This window comes from Rhipicephalus microplus, chromosome 4 (genome assembly GCF_043290135.1).
Source record: "Rhipicephalus microplus isolate Deutch F79 chromosome 4, USDA_Rmic, whole genome shotgun sequence".
In the NCBI taxonomy this organism is placed as follows: Eukaryota; Metazoa; Arthropoda; class Arachnida; order Ixodida; family Ixodidae; genus Rhipicephalus; species Rhipicephalus microplus.
This window is the reverse complement of record NC_134703.1, coordinates 55,879,027-55,894,716: the sequence shown is the minus strand read 5'-3', so window position 1 is coordinate 55,894,716 and position 15,690 is coordinate 55,879,027. Positions and strand designations below refer to the sequence as shown.

Sequence of the window (15,690 nt, the reverse complement as noted above, 5' to 3'; positions counted from 1 at the left end):
ACATTATACTCACTAAATTTCCGATTTGATGTTTGTGTGTTTATACCTTCACTCAGGTTTTCCCAGCCTTCTAATAAAGTTTATGTTCCATCACCTTATCTATTCACCCAAGAGAACTCCTTTTACTAAAAGATGAAAATAAATGCTTGAACTAAATTAAGACTTCTTGACATGTGAATACACTACAATAGTTCCATTGTTATTCAAGTAACAACAGTATAAACGAATCAACATTTCTACAATCCCTGCATACTAGCTTCCACAGTTACTACATTCACATTTGTAACCTTTCTGATCTAAAGATAAACCTATTCTGATTAGCCTACTGAAATTTCTTTGTTTTGTAAAAATCAGGAGATTTTTGTATCTATTAGAGAGATAATCAAACTGCAGACGGCAAAGTAGTGCTTTCTCTCTCTCCTTTCACCGAAGATGACTGAAACCAGAGTAACAGATCCATTTTCTATCAGCTTTACTGCAAGCCATTCAAACAGAATGAAATGCAGAGGTTTGTAATGCAGCGCCCCTCATTGGTCACTGAGAGGTCTCAACCTCATGCGCAAGACCTTACACTGGTTGGCCTGTGCTTAAAAAGTCCATAAGTTCAGTAAATGCCACGAGTAGAAAATTGATAACGTACCTGTTTCTGGCAAACACATCTGCTGGATGACTTCTGGAGCACCCTTGCTGTATATGTGAAAGATGTTGCTGTTTGCTGCCATGACAACCACAGTTGCTCTCTGAAGCTGGGACTCAAACGGGAATTGCCTCACAATCCCCAGGCTTGTGCTGCTCTGTGCAGACAGTGAAATAAGTAAACAAACATACGTGCAACAGTGTTTTGGGCAGAATACGAAACGACTTGTGCAAATTCATGCAATTGTATAAATTTAATTGTCTGAATCATCTGCAATAATCAGAGATTTCAGAAAATGTAACTCAAAATAATATATCGCACTTACTGTAATGTAGTGAGAGTCATTTCTCGATTATCACTACCTAGGGTGAACCCTTGTGTGACAGTAGAATACCAAAATAGTTATTTTTTCTTCGTGGGTGCAATGAAAAGTTGCTCATCACCTTACAGTTGTGATCGCATTACAAATTAATAAATATTGGTCAATACCATTCGCAGATTCAGAGTGGCTAACAAACTTTGTCCCAGAACATTCCACTCTGGTCGAGAGCAACCAAAGGGAATTTGAGACACATGGTCGGTCAGAATAAAATCTCGAGACACGGTCGGTCAGAATGGAACGCGATGCACGCCTCCCTTCTTGCATGAGTGGGCACGCTGGGCACGACGCTACGCTAGCACTGTAGTCTGGTGCGAGGAGCGATTGGCGTTCGTTGGCACACCCACAATAGGCACCATTCCATTCCAGGGCACAGGGCACTTGTGACTTCCGATTGAATTCACCACTTTTTGCGGAGTATAAAAAGTTGCTCTGTAGAGTAGATCTCGCGACAGAGCTGCTCCGGATTTGCCAATGGAAGCACTCTCAATTTGCCAATGGAACAGACTTGCTACACATGGAGCAAGAAGAGTGCTGCCAAAAGTCCTCCAAATCTGCCAGAACATGACACCATATGATCCTAAAATTTCTTATATGGCCAGATCTATACACAAAGCATTACATCAAGCTTTATTCTACAGAGCACTACAGACATGTGCATGATGTTGAAGAATACAAAGAATATATTTCAGATTAGTCAACTTATGTCTCTGTTATAGTTTAGCAGAATTATATGTTCTTAAACCATACATATAAAGCATAAGAATCGAAGCTTGAGCGAGTTGATGTGCGTTCATCTTGGTTGATATTGTGCACACAAGACGATGACGAAGAAAAAGATCAGTGCCTGTCTGTGTTTCTTTTTCTTTGTCCTCTGTGTGCACTATATTAACCAAGATGGACCTATAGAGCAGATTAGCTGCTGGCTGAAGGAAAGTGAACTGTGCGCCAACAGATGAAATTGATTCCCACATAATAAAATTTATCACATAAGTAGGTCGTCAACAAAATTCACAGTGACATGATTACTCAACACACTTGAAAAGCCTTCATTTAACCTTGCCACAGTATTGTCTCCATATTGTAGGGAAGTGTACGTAGAAAACTAGGGGCACCTCGCTACTGGAACAGTGTCTCTTGTATTAACCACATCTTTGCTTTTGACTTCGTGAGCTGCGTCAAACTCGGTGAATGGCTATGTGACCTGAACAATACATATGAGATTAATCCTGTTTCCAGCGGCATCATGCAGCAATAAATACAGATGTTGCTGATGAACGTGCTGATTACGTATCAGCACAGTTTTCATACACAACAACCAAGAAGAGAAAAGCAGTTATTAGAGATTGTCACATATTACTTTATTGAGCCAGGATCTATGAAAATATAACAAAGAGGAGTGTGCCAATAAGGCTGTATATTTTTTTTATATCTGACCAAAATCTCGGTGCCCTAGCACCTGCTACACTTTGAAATAAGCCCAACGAAGCAACATTTTATTGTACAGAAACATTTTCGAATGTATGATCTGTCTTAGAAACTATTGTTTCATATTGTCTATTGTGACAGTGAAGACTATGACAACTTGAAGCACAAGGTTAAGAGCAAACTTTTAATTGGGCTAAGTTGTATTCAGAAAAAACAAAGCTCGTCCACAATACAACAAAAGCAGCGAGCACTGTCATCAAGCATGAGAAATCTGACTGACAGGTAATATGTGTTGGCTATTCATAGTACATGTGTCATCAACTCACTGTGTATTCCAGCATAATTGCTATTACTCTTGTAAGTTACAGAACGCATATAGCTATTCGCATAGCGCAGCTAATATAAATAGAGTCATCAACATAACATTAAAGATACCTTCAGAATGCAACACTTTGTGCACATTGCATTAAGAATAATGGTGTGACACTTATAGGAGAATAAAAAGCAGTCACCAACAAATACACAAACTAGTGTATCAGTATTGCACAAGCCAAAACACATATTGAAGGTAACCTGCCAATTACGTTGTGAAGCACTTTGCAGGAAAATAAGAAAATGGCCGTGCTCACCAGTCGCACGTTTCTTGGCATGACAATGCGGGCTGGTATCTTGTCAAAAGGAACAGGCTCACCAAGTTTTGGTTCCTCAAGTTTCTGGGAAGTAAACATGTTGCACATAAATTACACAGAAATGCAGCACCATGCATTATCACAGCACGCATTTGTCTTTCATGTCCTGTAGTGAATTCTGAAAAGGAATACTTTATTAGTACAGAAGACTCTCATTATCGCAGATGCATTATTTTTTTACTGTGACTCGATTATAGGTAAGCCCAAAAGAATCAAAATGAAAGTAACACATGTGGTGATGCCATTTTGAAATTTTCACAACTGAACGACCAAAACAAAAACCTCAATCCACTGATGCTCACAATATATAGCTTTGCGATTCAAGTACTTCATTATTTCAAAGCTAAACTGTACAATTGAGGTTGTGAAAGAATAATCTTCCAGTTCAAGCTAACTCTGCATTACTTTTTGGGTATTAACTTTCTCATTTCAGCACCAGAAGGGCTAGTTCATGTTGCTGTGTGAATGTGCCCACACACAAATTGGTCTCCGTAATGTGATTCCTATTCATGTGAATAAACAAATATGTAATATTTGAAAGAAGATTACGTTTTCATTTTGCAAAAAAAAAATGCATATATCAAGTCCCAGATCTATTTAGTGCATCATTATAAACCTAAATAGTCACACATTATAATCTTTATTAGTGTATGGTCCCCAAAAGATGGTAGCTTCTTGAATAATATGTGGCCATTGTCAAAATAAACTGCTCTTCCAGCACTTTATTTTTACCCAATCAATAGTCTGAAGAGTCTTCATGTCCATCTCGTAGCCCACTACTTCGCCATCAACAAGGTGCAAGGAGTGGCATGTTGCCAAGGCGACAAGCATGGGTCCATATGGAAGTACTTTTAGATTGTTCACAGCTGGTTGCAACCTGCAAGCCAGAAGGAATAAGAGAAAATTGAATGAATGAATGGATGCCTTCATTCAAAATTCCAGTGCACTTTAGGTGCAATTATTGTTTGCCTCACTCATCTTACTCCATGAGTGTCCAGCACTCACTGTTCACAAGATCCATATACAACTCTCTCAACCACTACCTTGAAATGTTTGTTTCACTTCAGCATTTCACGACTACTTTGCATTCCTCAGTGCTTTTATTTCAACTTGGTTAATCTACCTCCTTCGTGTGCACTGCTGCTACTACATCCCATCACATCACTTTATTTCCCTTAAAGACTCTTTGAGGGGTTATTACATAAGGGCAGGTTAAAATGCAAAAAAATGTTCATCGCAGGAGTCTTCATTTTGAAAAAATAAGAATAACATTGATAAAAAAATCATGTAGTAGTGACGAACGTCATGAGGAAGGTCATTCCAGTATTTTGCAGTTCGTATAAAAAAGGACATAAAAAAAGTGGTCGTTTCAATCTGTGGCCAGGCAACTTGGAAGTGGATAACTAGTGCAGTGAGATATACGGACCGGTGGAATGATGTAGAGGTGATACAAGAGGCTGTGAAAAAACTGCACAAACTAGAATTGAGACGGCAGATGTCAAGGTTTAAAAGAGCCAATTCTTTTTTGAGCAATGATACAATGGTATTATACAAATACCAAATATGAATGAACCTGACGGCACAGTTTTGACCTGCTTCAAGTGAGTCTATTAAGTAAGCTTGGTGTTGGCTCCAGACGGCTGATGCGTATTCCAGTTTGGACTGGATAAGAGACTCGGGGACTCTAAACTCATGGATAAGGAACTCGTGACAACCTTATCTACATGGCCACAGTTCACCTGAGGTTTAATCCAATGAATAACTGCATATTTATTTGTAGCTATATGTTTGCAAATTATTTAAATTTTTACAACTTCTCATTCTTAACTTTTGTGCTGTGCCTAATATTAAAGGCAGCAAGCTGTTGGTAGACTCTTATGACAATGTAGAATTGAGGTCACCGTGGGTTTATCAATGATAAAGCTCCATTAAAAAAAAAAAGGCTCACCCTGGGCAAAGTGGATCAAAGAAATTGTTTTACTCTGCAGTCACCAAAATTGTCTGGATTAAATTTGTTATTTTTGAGATAATATAGATAACAATGAGACACAGTGCAACTCATCATAAACATAAAAAAAATTATTTTCCCTGTATATAACCCTTTGAGTCAGAGACTTACATATACATCATCACCTGTATGATTAAAACACGCATCTCCTTCAATTATTTTTCTTGCTTGGTATGTGCTGCCACATTGCGGGAATACATAAAATCTTTTCTAGTGTCGATATCTCTCAGTTTCTTTTTATGCTTGATTACAGTGGTGTGCTGGCTTGTTTTGGTTTCATCCTTCGGCCGGCTCCCACTTATGGCACCTACAAAACCGATGGCCTCCTGATCTACAATCTTTCAAAAAGTGACTGATTTGTTACTCTCTCACTTGTTGCTCCCTGAAATGCAATCATGCCTTTTTCTATGCAGGCATTGAGTACACAAATTATGCCGCTGTGGTTGAATTTTCTGTTTTGGGGACTCTCATCGCTTCCATCTTATTGGAGATATTACAAATAATTATTATAGGTTTCGGATTTGTTTTTGCTTTCCAGACACACTTACAACTGCTCAGTGCTCACCCGTGCAGGTTGCTTGCACTATGGATGTGCGTGTCGGTGTCTCTGATGCAAGCGAGCCTAGCGGCGATTCTTCCGAATTGCTACCTGACTGCTGAATCAGAATCTGATTCAGCAAATGTAAGCCCGTCATACAAGGCATCACTTACGATACAAAACTCAGATGTTGTTGAGCGAGCAACATCTCAAAAGTGTGAGCGGTGGAATAATGCTGAATGAATAAAAGGTGCCTTTTCACTCTCCATGTTTCCACTTGGTGCCACTTCGGGCACTTATTTTTATACGTCTATGAACTATACAGATGTTCATTGCAGTCGTATAGGTCTTTTTTAGGATTTATACCATTACTCATAAAAAAACCATACATACGTAACAACACAAATTATTTTTTGTCGCTTTACGGTCATGCAAGGGTATTTTAGACATTTTTTTATTCTTAAATAGGTTAATCTAAATAATTTAATTCACCAATAAGAAAATACACACTGAGGGGATGCGTACAGCAAAAAAAAATCTACCCTCAAGGAGTTAATAAATTACACTTCTACGATACCGAAAACCTTATTTTTTCGAAGGATTTCAAGTGGGGAACATTGATCTCAAGGTGAGAACTGACAGGAAGCTGACTATACAAAACGACCACCGACAACACAGACACTAACTAATGGCAAGTCAGTGCTTTTGTCATCCGTTTTACATTCGTCCTCGTCTTGCCGTGCTGGTTCTCAACTTGAAGACATGAACACTCATCTAGCCTTAAGTTGCATACAAGTGATGCCATTTCTAATATGATGCCATTCATGACATAGAGTAAGTGGCTGGGAATGGAAAAATAAAGGTACAAAAATGAAAGAAGATAGTACTGCCTTCCAAAGAACCCTACACATACTATTGTTATGAACTAGCTATTAAAACTTCTTATTAAAGCTACATTGCATGAAAAAGAAGCAAAATATTAGACTTGAAAAGTTTCGTTAACTGAGCCACAACAGCCTGTACAGATAAAAAGAAAGCTCGAAAAGTGATAGAACATTCCTCCAGTTTGGCCAGACAACTATAGAGATGTAACTTTGGTCTTTTTAATGCTTCACCACATAAAATTAATAAAAAATAAATTGTGAGACGATATTTTGTGAGTCAAAACTGACTTCGTGGTTCTCTTTTACATCTTTAGTGTTGCTTCTAAGGTTAGACTGCACAAGTTGCTTGAATAAATACTTAGTTGTCCTGAGATAAAGTCGATCACAATGCTCACACAGTGCAGAATGACAAAGCTAACACAGATTCCATGCAGCGACATTTCATACTCTTTATGACTCACCTGTTCTCTTACATTGTGACATTAATTTTTGTTATGCTTACTCTTCAAAATGTTATTTTAATTGATATAGCAGTCAAATTTGCTGAATAATAACTATGCACAGTTTTAAGAATTCTACTTGTTAACTATGCACAGTTTTAAGAATTCTACTTGTTAAAACAAATGAAATAAAATTGCGAAATTTTCTCCATATCTTTTTCATTACAATTGAGAGTTTGCACATGCACGCATACACATACTATGGTAACAGCAAGTACACTAATGTACTCTTACATTGCATTTTCGCATGGAACAATGGCCACTATATCCAAGCTGTCTTCAGTCAGTGTTCCTGTCTGTAAAAGAAAGAGACATACAAGAAGCAGTTCAGCAATTAAGCTTTTCATTTTGTGGTAGCAAGCAAAATAAAATAAAAATAGACAAGAAAACGACACAAGCCAGTGAAAAGCACCTGCTAAAAAAATTAATAATATTAAGACTCAAAGTTCTTTAGAAGAGTGCACTTAAATAATGCACGAATTTCTCACTGCAGAAATCACAAGTAACAAGGTTATTTGTTATGCGATTGTGTACATGTGATAGACAAATCCATGAAACTATGGGTAGCCCCCATGTTGTAAGGAAAGCGTGTTGCAAGGTCATTGAAGTCGTGACTGCTAACACTTCTATGGCGAAACAGTAAGCAGCTTTCTGCAGTCTAATCCTTGAAGCCATGTAGGTGGCTGCACATTTTCACAGCAAAAAAAAAAAAAAACATTACCAGCTTAAAATGCTGCTGAAACGACATGAAGAATGAAGCTCAAAAGCACACGAAAAATAGATGATAATTATGTTCATGACCTTGACACAATGTTTATATATACCCTAGTATCTTTCAAGCTCATTAGCTTTTGGGTATTTTTGATCACCTACCTTGTCAAAGCAGACCACACTCAAGGCTCCACAGAAGTTGATGTAGCTGGAATTGAGGCAGTAGATATCTTTATTCTTCAAACGCCTCTGAGCTGAAGCATTGATGCTAGTAAGCACAGCGGGCAGTAGTGGAGGCACCACGAAAGTGGCAACATCAATGACGATAATGGCGATATCTTGAGCGTATGCCTGAAATGCAAAAAAGTAACTGCAAGTTCGGTATTGCAGGGTTGAGCAGAGTGCGCATTGAAATTCAAAAGTTGTATTTCTTTTGCCACAGATTTATTATGTGCATGCTGCCAAAGCAACAGCTTCCACTGCTTCCAGCACTTTTCTTCTGAAGCTAGCTAGTGAAAGTGAAAGTTGGGCTAGCAGACATTATAAGCACAAACGTCAGTCACAGAAAGGCAGGTGCACTCTCGATCCTCTCTGTCTCTTCCAGGTCAGAAACCTAGCTTATACAGCCTGATTTAATAAATGTATATTATTTTTGACGTGAAGTATACTTCAAGTTTTTATTTTAATAATGACCAACTTACTTTAGGTGCCTCTACCACAGCATTAGTGATTTTATTTGACTGTCTCCCCATAGTGATGCTCTTTGAGTTGCATCCCCTCATGTCCCTGCACACACTCCTCGTGTAAACGAAAAAGTTACGCCTTTGATGGCACTGCGACTCAGTTTTTTTGTCGCCCTTGAAGTGAAAGCTAGCTGGTATACAAAACTGCTTTTTAAAGCTTCAAGTTGATCTTGCACATTGTGATTGTTAAGAAGCCACAGCTTACAAACGACAGTTTGATTCACAAGTCTGTCTATCAAAGTTTCGTACGTACTAGGAGCCATCCATTAGCAATTTATGAGAGCTTCTTAGCTGGTACAGGTTTACAAAAGATATTAAGCTTTGGAGATAATGGGTGTTGCCAAAGGAGACAAATATTGGCTTGTCAAATGCAAATGGTATGAGACAATGCTGGGTGGATGAGACACTCAAATGCATCAGGATGGCATCACAAATAGGAAAGACAATAATGATGCTAACACGCTATTGTTTTAGTGCGTTTCGCTGAGACACAAAAAGGCATCTTTATAACTAGAAATATTAACTGAATTTGGCTTCAATAGTGGATGCTTGCATGGAACAGCATGTGCTATAACGTTAGGTAAAGCTTTAACAAGAGCATCCTTAAGCACATTTTTTTAACACCATGTGGCTGTTTGTAAGTCTCCTCCTCAGTGATGCTCCATAGCAGCATAGAAGGTTTATATGAAACTAGGATGCCACAAAAATGGCAACTTGGCCACAGGAGATTACAGTCAGCCCTTTTTGAGTCGCGAAGACCCGGCTGAAGCAAGCAAATACATTGCTGAGCACCAGTGAAACTGCAGACAGAAAACTTGACTGTTGGCCCAGCCACTTGAAGCTGATCCACAATGACCATAAATTAGATTTTCAGTGTTCCCACTCATCATTGCCTTCACTAGCTCAACAAGAGGCTTCCACTCACAAACAGCCGATTTGGCTCGATTATGAAACGTGACCTGGCAAATGTAAGAAAATAACAGAAGCGAATAATGGCCACTTGCAACAACTGTCAGTGTGCCAAAATGAAGACGTATATGCAATCTTCAGTGCAGAAAAATTCTGAAATTCTGCCTACTTGTAATGAGCAAAAAACATTTTTTTTCCTGTTAAATGGCCATCCTGAAGGCAAAAGAGACTGCAAGTGACCAAGCGTAGATATTTCGAGAAGCTACAGGTCGCTCACCTGTATAATACCTTCAACAGGTTGCTTCATAGACTAAAAGACCAAACACAGTTTAGTCTTTTAATTCATTGCTTGGTCTATCGTGATATAATACGGAGCCGAAATAAATGCCGTTTTGGTATCATCTTGTTTTTTATTCAAAACAGTTACAGCCTCTGTTTCCTATAAACTTCCATTCAGAAAATCCATGCATGTGTTGCAAGACTATCATATTAAACTGAACTTTAGCCTAAATACTCTTAACGGTCCTTCGAATGTTGCTTAGTGAACGTCTAACGAATAGACAAGAAACAGTACATCATTACCAAAAATAGTACTCACACCTAGTTTGCTGAATATAACGCCAGTGTAGATCATTGCTGGTATGCCTATGAAAGTTAGAAAATGCACACGTTAAGAACAGTGCACAAAGCCTGAAAGGTTAAGGCAATATGTTAACAAGGTTTACTCACCGAGAATGAGAAATACAACCATTGATTTCAACACATCTGCATACAGCTTGAAATGTACCGGTTTTGGGAACAATATTGTCCTCACAAGCTCGCCTTTCATGGTGTTGAACCCTGAAAAGGCAAATATTTTCAGGGTACCAATATAAGGAACCAACTAGCTATATTACAATAACACATTGTTTACTAATTTAACCAATCTTCAAGCTATACAAGCAAGACAACACTTGCTTTGAGAAATGGCCAGTTTTTTTAAAGACAGCAATGCAGAGATGATTATGTCCTTATGTTTTTGGCAACAAACTACTGATATTATTACGTTATGGAAAGCAGGGAATACACTGAAATTATGTCTCATAAATGATCTAATATTTAAAATTTTGTGTTTTCATTGAATGATTAGAACATGCTTTATTATGAAATAAAAACTGTTTTCAACTTACAATTCGAGCACATTGTAATAGTAATATGAGGTTAACACATTTCAAGGTTTGCTCTAAAGATCTGAAACAAGGCAGCATTTTTCATGCACTTCCCATGTGCAACACAAACTACTATACCCAATGTAAAAATATAATTAGGGTATTTTTAGTGAATTTCTTATCATGTTGTTAGATTAATGTAACTAGAACTACAGCATTTCATGCGCATTTCTCAAGTGCAAAGCAGATTCAAATCCAGAATTGAAAAACGTGCTATAAAGCAAGTACTCACAGTTTTGCATAAGGAACAAAGCAATAGCAAAGCTTAGTGTTATGCATGGAACTACCATAGAAGGTTCAAACTTTATGTGAGTGTGACTGGGGTATTACACAGCATACAAAGCAACTCCTCCTATAAGGAAATACGTGCTAGAAGCTTCAAAAGGCTTCTCAATGCTTCTGTGAGCCACCTGTGGAAGTCCATACATCACACATTGATTAGGTGTGCATGAGATGAGATTGATAGAAAACCGTGAACAACATTAAGATGTGGCAAGTGTTTCATGCTCTAGCTTTTTTTCAAGGTCTTTGTAAGTTAGTAATTAAATGTTAGTCATACACTACTACTAAGGTGGTAATATCAAAATCACATATTGAAAGTTTTTTAAGGAGGCTTCCATATACATGCATGTAGTTAAAAAAAAAAACAGGCCAAGAGCCGCCATTTATATTTTTAAGCTGGCTTTGTGTTAACTAGACATTTGTGGATTGAAATTTTAAAAATTGCTTGACATCGCTTTTTGCAGTATGATTTGGCTGTTTAATAACTATAGCTTTCCTAACAAGGGTTTCCTACCGGTCCTGTAGACAATGGCTTTCACTTGGCCATTAGGGCTTCTCGAGTGCAGTATACTTGTTCCACAAAAGAGTGTGTTCCTTTTGTTTGCACTGCTAGTATACCCTTCCCCTGAGGACACAGGAACCTTTGTGATAGGACAGCTTTCACCTGCGCCAAACACAAACAGTGCAATATATAATCTGTGTACCTTTTATCTCTTTCATAATAAATTTTCAGTGTCTATTTCATAATGCTATTCACACATGTATTTTAGAAACTGTCCCAAATAAGAGGGATGGCTTATGATTTGACCAAGTAGGCTGGTCTGTGATCATGACCATATTCAGGGCCTGCATGTAGTAGCCATCACTAAAGGGGACGGCCAGGTAAATGACGATCTCTCATTACCTTAAGTACTACATTGGTTAGATAGATAGGCTGTCAAAAACTTCTTAGTGTTTTTTTCAACTTGCAAACTTCAGCATTCGTGTGTCGAGAAATGCATATGCATAAAAATTAAAAAACAAGAATAAAGTCAATGAAAAACTATCGTAAAATAATCAAATAATAGATAAATAGATAGCACAAAAAAAGAAATAAATACATTTTCAAAGTTTATGTTAATGACTCAACACTCAAAAACCAGCATATACATATTTAACCCTTTATCTTCCAAGCCCAGTTTGATTCCCGACTTAATTAAACAAAGTGAAAATTAGACAAGCTGAATAAACAAGTGGATGACATATATTGATTTAAAAAAAATCTCAAAACTAATTTTCGGATATTATGTATATTCTGTGGTATTCTCACACTAATAATGAACTCGTACCTACAAGCCCAACTTTCTGTATTTCTAAAGTCATAGGAAGATGTGTTGGTCATGCCAAAAGAACTGTCATCTCAGCACCACTGCAGCCAACAAAGACAAAATGCTTATATTTAACAGCTCAGGTACATTTACAAGTAGATGAAAATCACATTTTACTATCAGACATGCTCTGGTACTTCATGATGAACTCGGAAGCAGATATTGAAGACAAAGACATGCATCAGTGTTTACCTGTCAGCATGCTCTCATTGACAATACAGTCCCCATTGATGAGCACAGCATCACATTCCATGATGTGATGTCTCTCAGAAAGTATGATGACGTCACCAGGCACAAGTTCCTTTGAAGAAAGAGTCACTTCTACAAAAAAAATTTTAAGAACTTATGTTAACACAGGTAATGCTAACATGTGAGCACATCAAGCGCGAAGTATTACTGACAGCAGCATTGTTGCTTCACGGCCCGCTACACGTGCTACACATAGCCAATGGTGTACTAAAGGCAGAAGTCACACAAGGGGATTCTTTAATTATGAAGACCTGTCTATTTTGAACACTTCACAAGTCATGTTCTATTCAAGGTCCACACAAAAAGAATAAGCCAGAGCCAGTGACTTATTTCTGCACTACATGTTAAAGACTGATACAATACCTGTGAGCAAAAGTATAGGGACCGTCGCCATCTGTATACCTTAACTGTCTGCGCTGTCAGCGGCACTCGAGTTCGCACAGCTGAATTCTTTGGCAGCGTCTCATTCTCCGGCAGCATCTCCGTGCTTGCTCGAGAAACGCTGCACTGCGTTAACGTGGACTGCGAGCCCTGAGCGCGTCCACTCGGCGCGGTTGCCCATTGGTTCAACGAACATTCAAAAAACAAAAAAGTGAGCCTTCGAGCCGGGACCGCATAGCAACACATCGCCAGAGAGAGGAGAACGAGCCGAGATTCGAGCCGGGACCGCAGAGCAACGCATCGCAGAGCGAGCCGAGACGCGAGTGGCGTCGGACGTATCTGATCGAGCTCCTGCACCGAGTCCAGTTTCCTTATACATGTAACCACTGCCGATTCACCTGTAACTTAGCACAATACAGTTTTTCTTAAAATTTGAACCTTGCCTTCACTACATTTATTCGGACATCGCTGACAGCGCTATCTAGTGGCAACCTGTCTGTTGTTGAGAGCATTCTTCTGATAAATTTAGTCACAGTAATGCTCTCGACAGTTATTCAGTCAAAGCAACGCTCGCGGAAAATGACCGCTTGTGCCTAGACGACAATTTGTGGTCCGTATACTTTTGATGACGGGTGTGCAACATTTAATGATATGTTTCACCATAGAAGAGACAGAACCACTGTGATTGCAGGCTGCTCAAAGTAACACAACGTGATCAGGTTTAATATTAATCATGCTTTTCATACTGAGCTATCGTAAATATCAGCCCTGTGCTTGTACTGTGCATGCTGAGGCAACCAATGATAATATGCTTACCGGTCTCATCTCGCAGCACAGTCACTTTTGATTCTGTGTGAACCGCTTCCTTCAGTGCACGTGTTTGCTGAAAGATCATCAAGTTTGCAGTATGTGGGCACAAATTTCGGCAGTTGCGAAGTGATTCTTCAACCACACCCTCATATGATAGCTTAAAGGCTTGAGCTTACAAGAACATATGCCCTACTTTTCTCAATTAACATACTTTCAAACTGATGCCACAAGCCACAAAAAATGATACCTGCTCCCAGGTAAGAGAACATGCCTTTCACGATTATAGCAAGGTGATTCACACAAGAGCTGCCAAATACAAGTGAAGCATTTCAGACAAGAAATATTTTCAACTGCTAAGGGAAGCAAATTTCTATAAAAGAATGTCAAGACAGAAAATACCACATTATATAAATATGAAAAGTTTGACAGAAATAGAAAAGAAACCTACCTTTCTAGTTTGCCAGACTGATACGCTGACTGATATGATGGATAGCAAGACAACGCACACTGCAAACTGATAATACACTTGAACCATCCACACGATAACGATAAACAATTGATACATGTAAAATGGGCTGAAGACCTACAGAAACAGAGAGAGGCAATGCTTAGTAAACAGTAAACATCAAAAAAGCTGAAGACAATAAAATTTCTTAGCAAGACCTAACCTTGATAGTCATTGGTGGAAGGTGTACAATATTAGCAATTTATTGATTGATTGATCTATATATATATATATATATATATATATATATATATATATATCACGGCTGCTGTCAGTATTACTTAACGCTTGATGTGCTCAAGTTAGCATTCCCTGCGGTAACTTAAGTTCTTAAAATTAATTTTGCAGAAGTGACTCTTTCTTCAAAGGAACTTGTGCCTTGTGACGTCATCATACTTTTTGAGACATCACATCATGCAGTGTGATGCTGCGCTCATCAATGGGTCTATACATATATATATATGCGTGTGTGTGTGTGCATGCATGCATGCGTGTGTGTGTGTGCGCGCGCGTGTGCAAGCAATGATGCAAACAGTAGCCCTCGTATCGGGTGTGCATGCACACCTCGTTAATGACGAGCTTGTAAACAGGCGTGATTTCAATCGACAGGGAGTTTTCACCAAACAGCGCTTGCTGGTAGTCAACATCCGAGCCTGAGAGACCAGCGGACATTGTGAGCAAATCTTGACAGCTGTCAACTTCAAGTCCACTAGAAAAAAAAGAAAGGAAGAACGAAATAAGTGAACTATATATAATACGCACAATATCAAAGATATTGCACGACATCATGCAGTACTGAAATGGTTTATGATTTGCATAAGTGTAATAGTGTGCCGACAGGAGATGCACCAGCTTACATCTTTCGGTCAGATTAACAATAATTGCTGATCTGAAGAGAGGAACGTTTATGAAGGAAAATGCCTTATTAGAAGCAACATTGATTTATCTCAATGCACAGAGCTCATTTCAATCACTTGACATTTAATTTTATCCAATACTTTGGAGAGATATATACCATGAAGTGATTTTCAATATGAAAGTGACATAACACATAGTTGAGCACACCATTTTCTCAAAACTGGCAAATAAATTCAGAGGACACATACTCTGTCGAACAGATAGTTAAGCATCCTAACACAGTCAACTGCTGTAGTGTATGCTATTAAAACCTGCATTCACTTCCCCTACATAGATCCATACACTAAGATAAGTTCTCAGGTTGTACTTCCACCATTATTTTCTGTATCAACCCTTTTTTTTTGCAATGTCAGAACACATTAAAGTGGGATTAACATATTATGGAGATAACGAAAACCCGTTCGCTTCTGATAGCAATTGTTTATTTTCTAGAAAGATTTTCCTGTTTAAGTGCTGACATTATGTATCTAGGTAGCAACATTATGCTACATTAGAACAGTTAAACCATAAAGACATATTAAGGTTTAAAATTAAATTCAGGTGT

General features: G+C 38.3%; 1 protein-coding gene across 2 annotated transcripts in view; it reads right to left on the bottom strand.

Moving 5' to 3' along the window:
• LOC119171986 (polyamine-transporting ATPase 13A3-like) overlaps nt 1-15,690 on the bottom strand; it is a 35,896-nt gene that overhangs the window by 17,564 nt on the left and 2,642 nt on the right. The window contains exons 5-16 of one of the 2 annotated variants that reach the window (XM_037422919.2): nt 14,793-14,937; nt 14,172-14,306; nt 13,730-13,796; nt 12,476-12,604; nt 11,431-11,580; nt 10,156-10,266; nt 10,025-10,071; nt 7,937-8,125; nt 7,298-7,359; nt 3,866-4,010; nt 3,074-3,157; nt 641-794 (exon numbers count right to left, since the gene is read on the bottom strand). In XM_037422919.2, the coding sequence (XP_037278816.2) occupies nt 641-794; nt 3,074-3,157; nt 3,866-4,010; nt 7,298-7,359; nt 7,937-8,125; nt 10,025-10,071; nt 10,156-10,266; nt 11,431-11,580; nt 12,476-12,604; nt 13,730-13,796; nt 14,172-14,306; nt 14,793-14,937 (1,418 nt within the window). Of the gene's footprint in view, nt 1-640; nt 795-3,073; nt 3,158-3,865; nt 4,011-7,297; nt 7,360-7,936; nt 8,126-10,024; nt 10,072-10,155; nt 10,267-11,430; nt 11,581-12,475; nt 12,605-12,895; nt 13,185-13,729; nt 13,797-14,171; nt 14,307-14,792; nt 14,938-15,690 lie in introns of those variants that run through there. The other variant, XM_075892785.1, reaches the window with a different exon arrangement.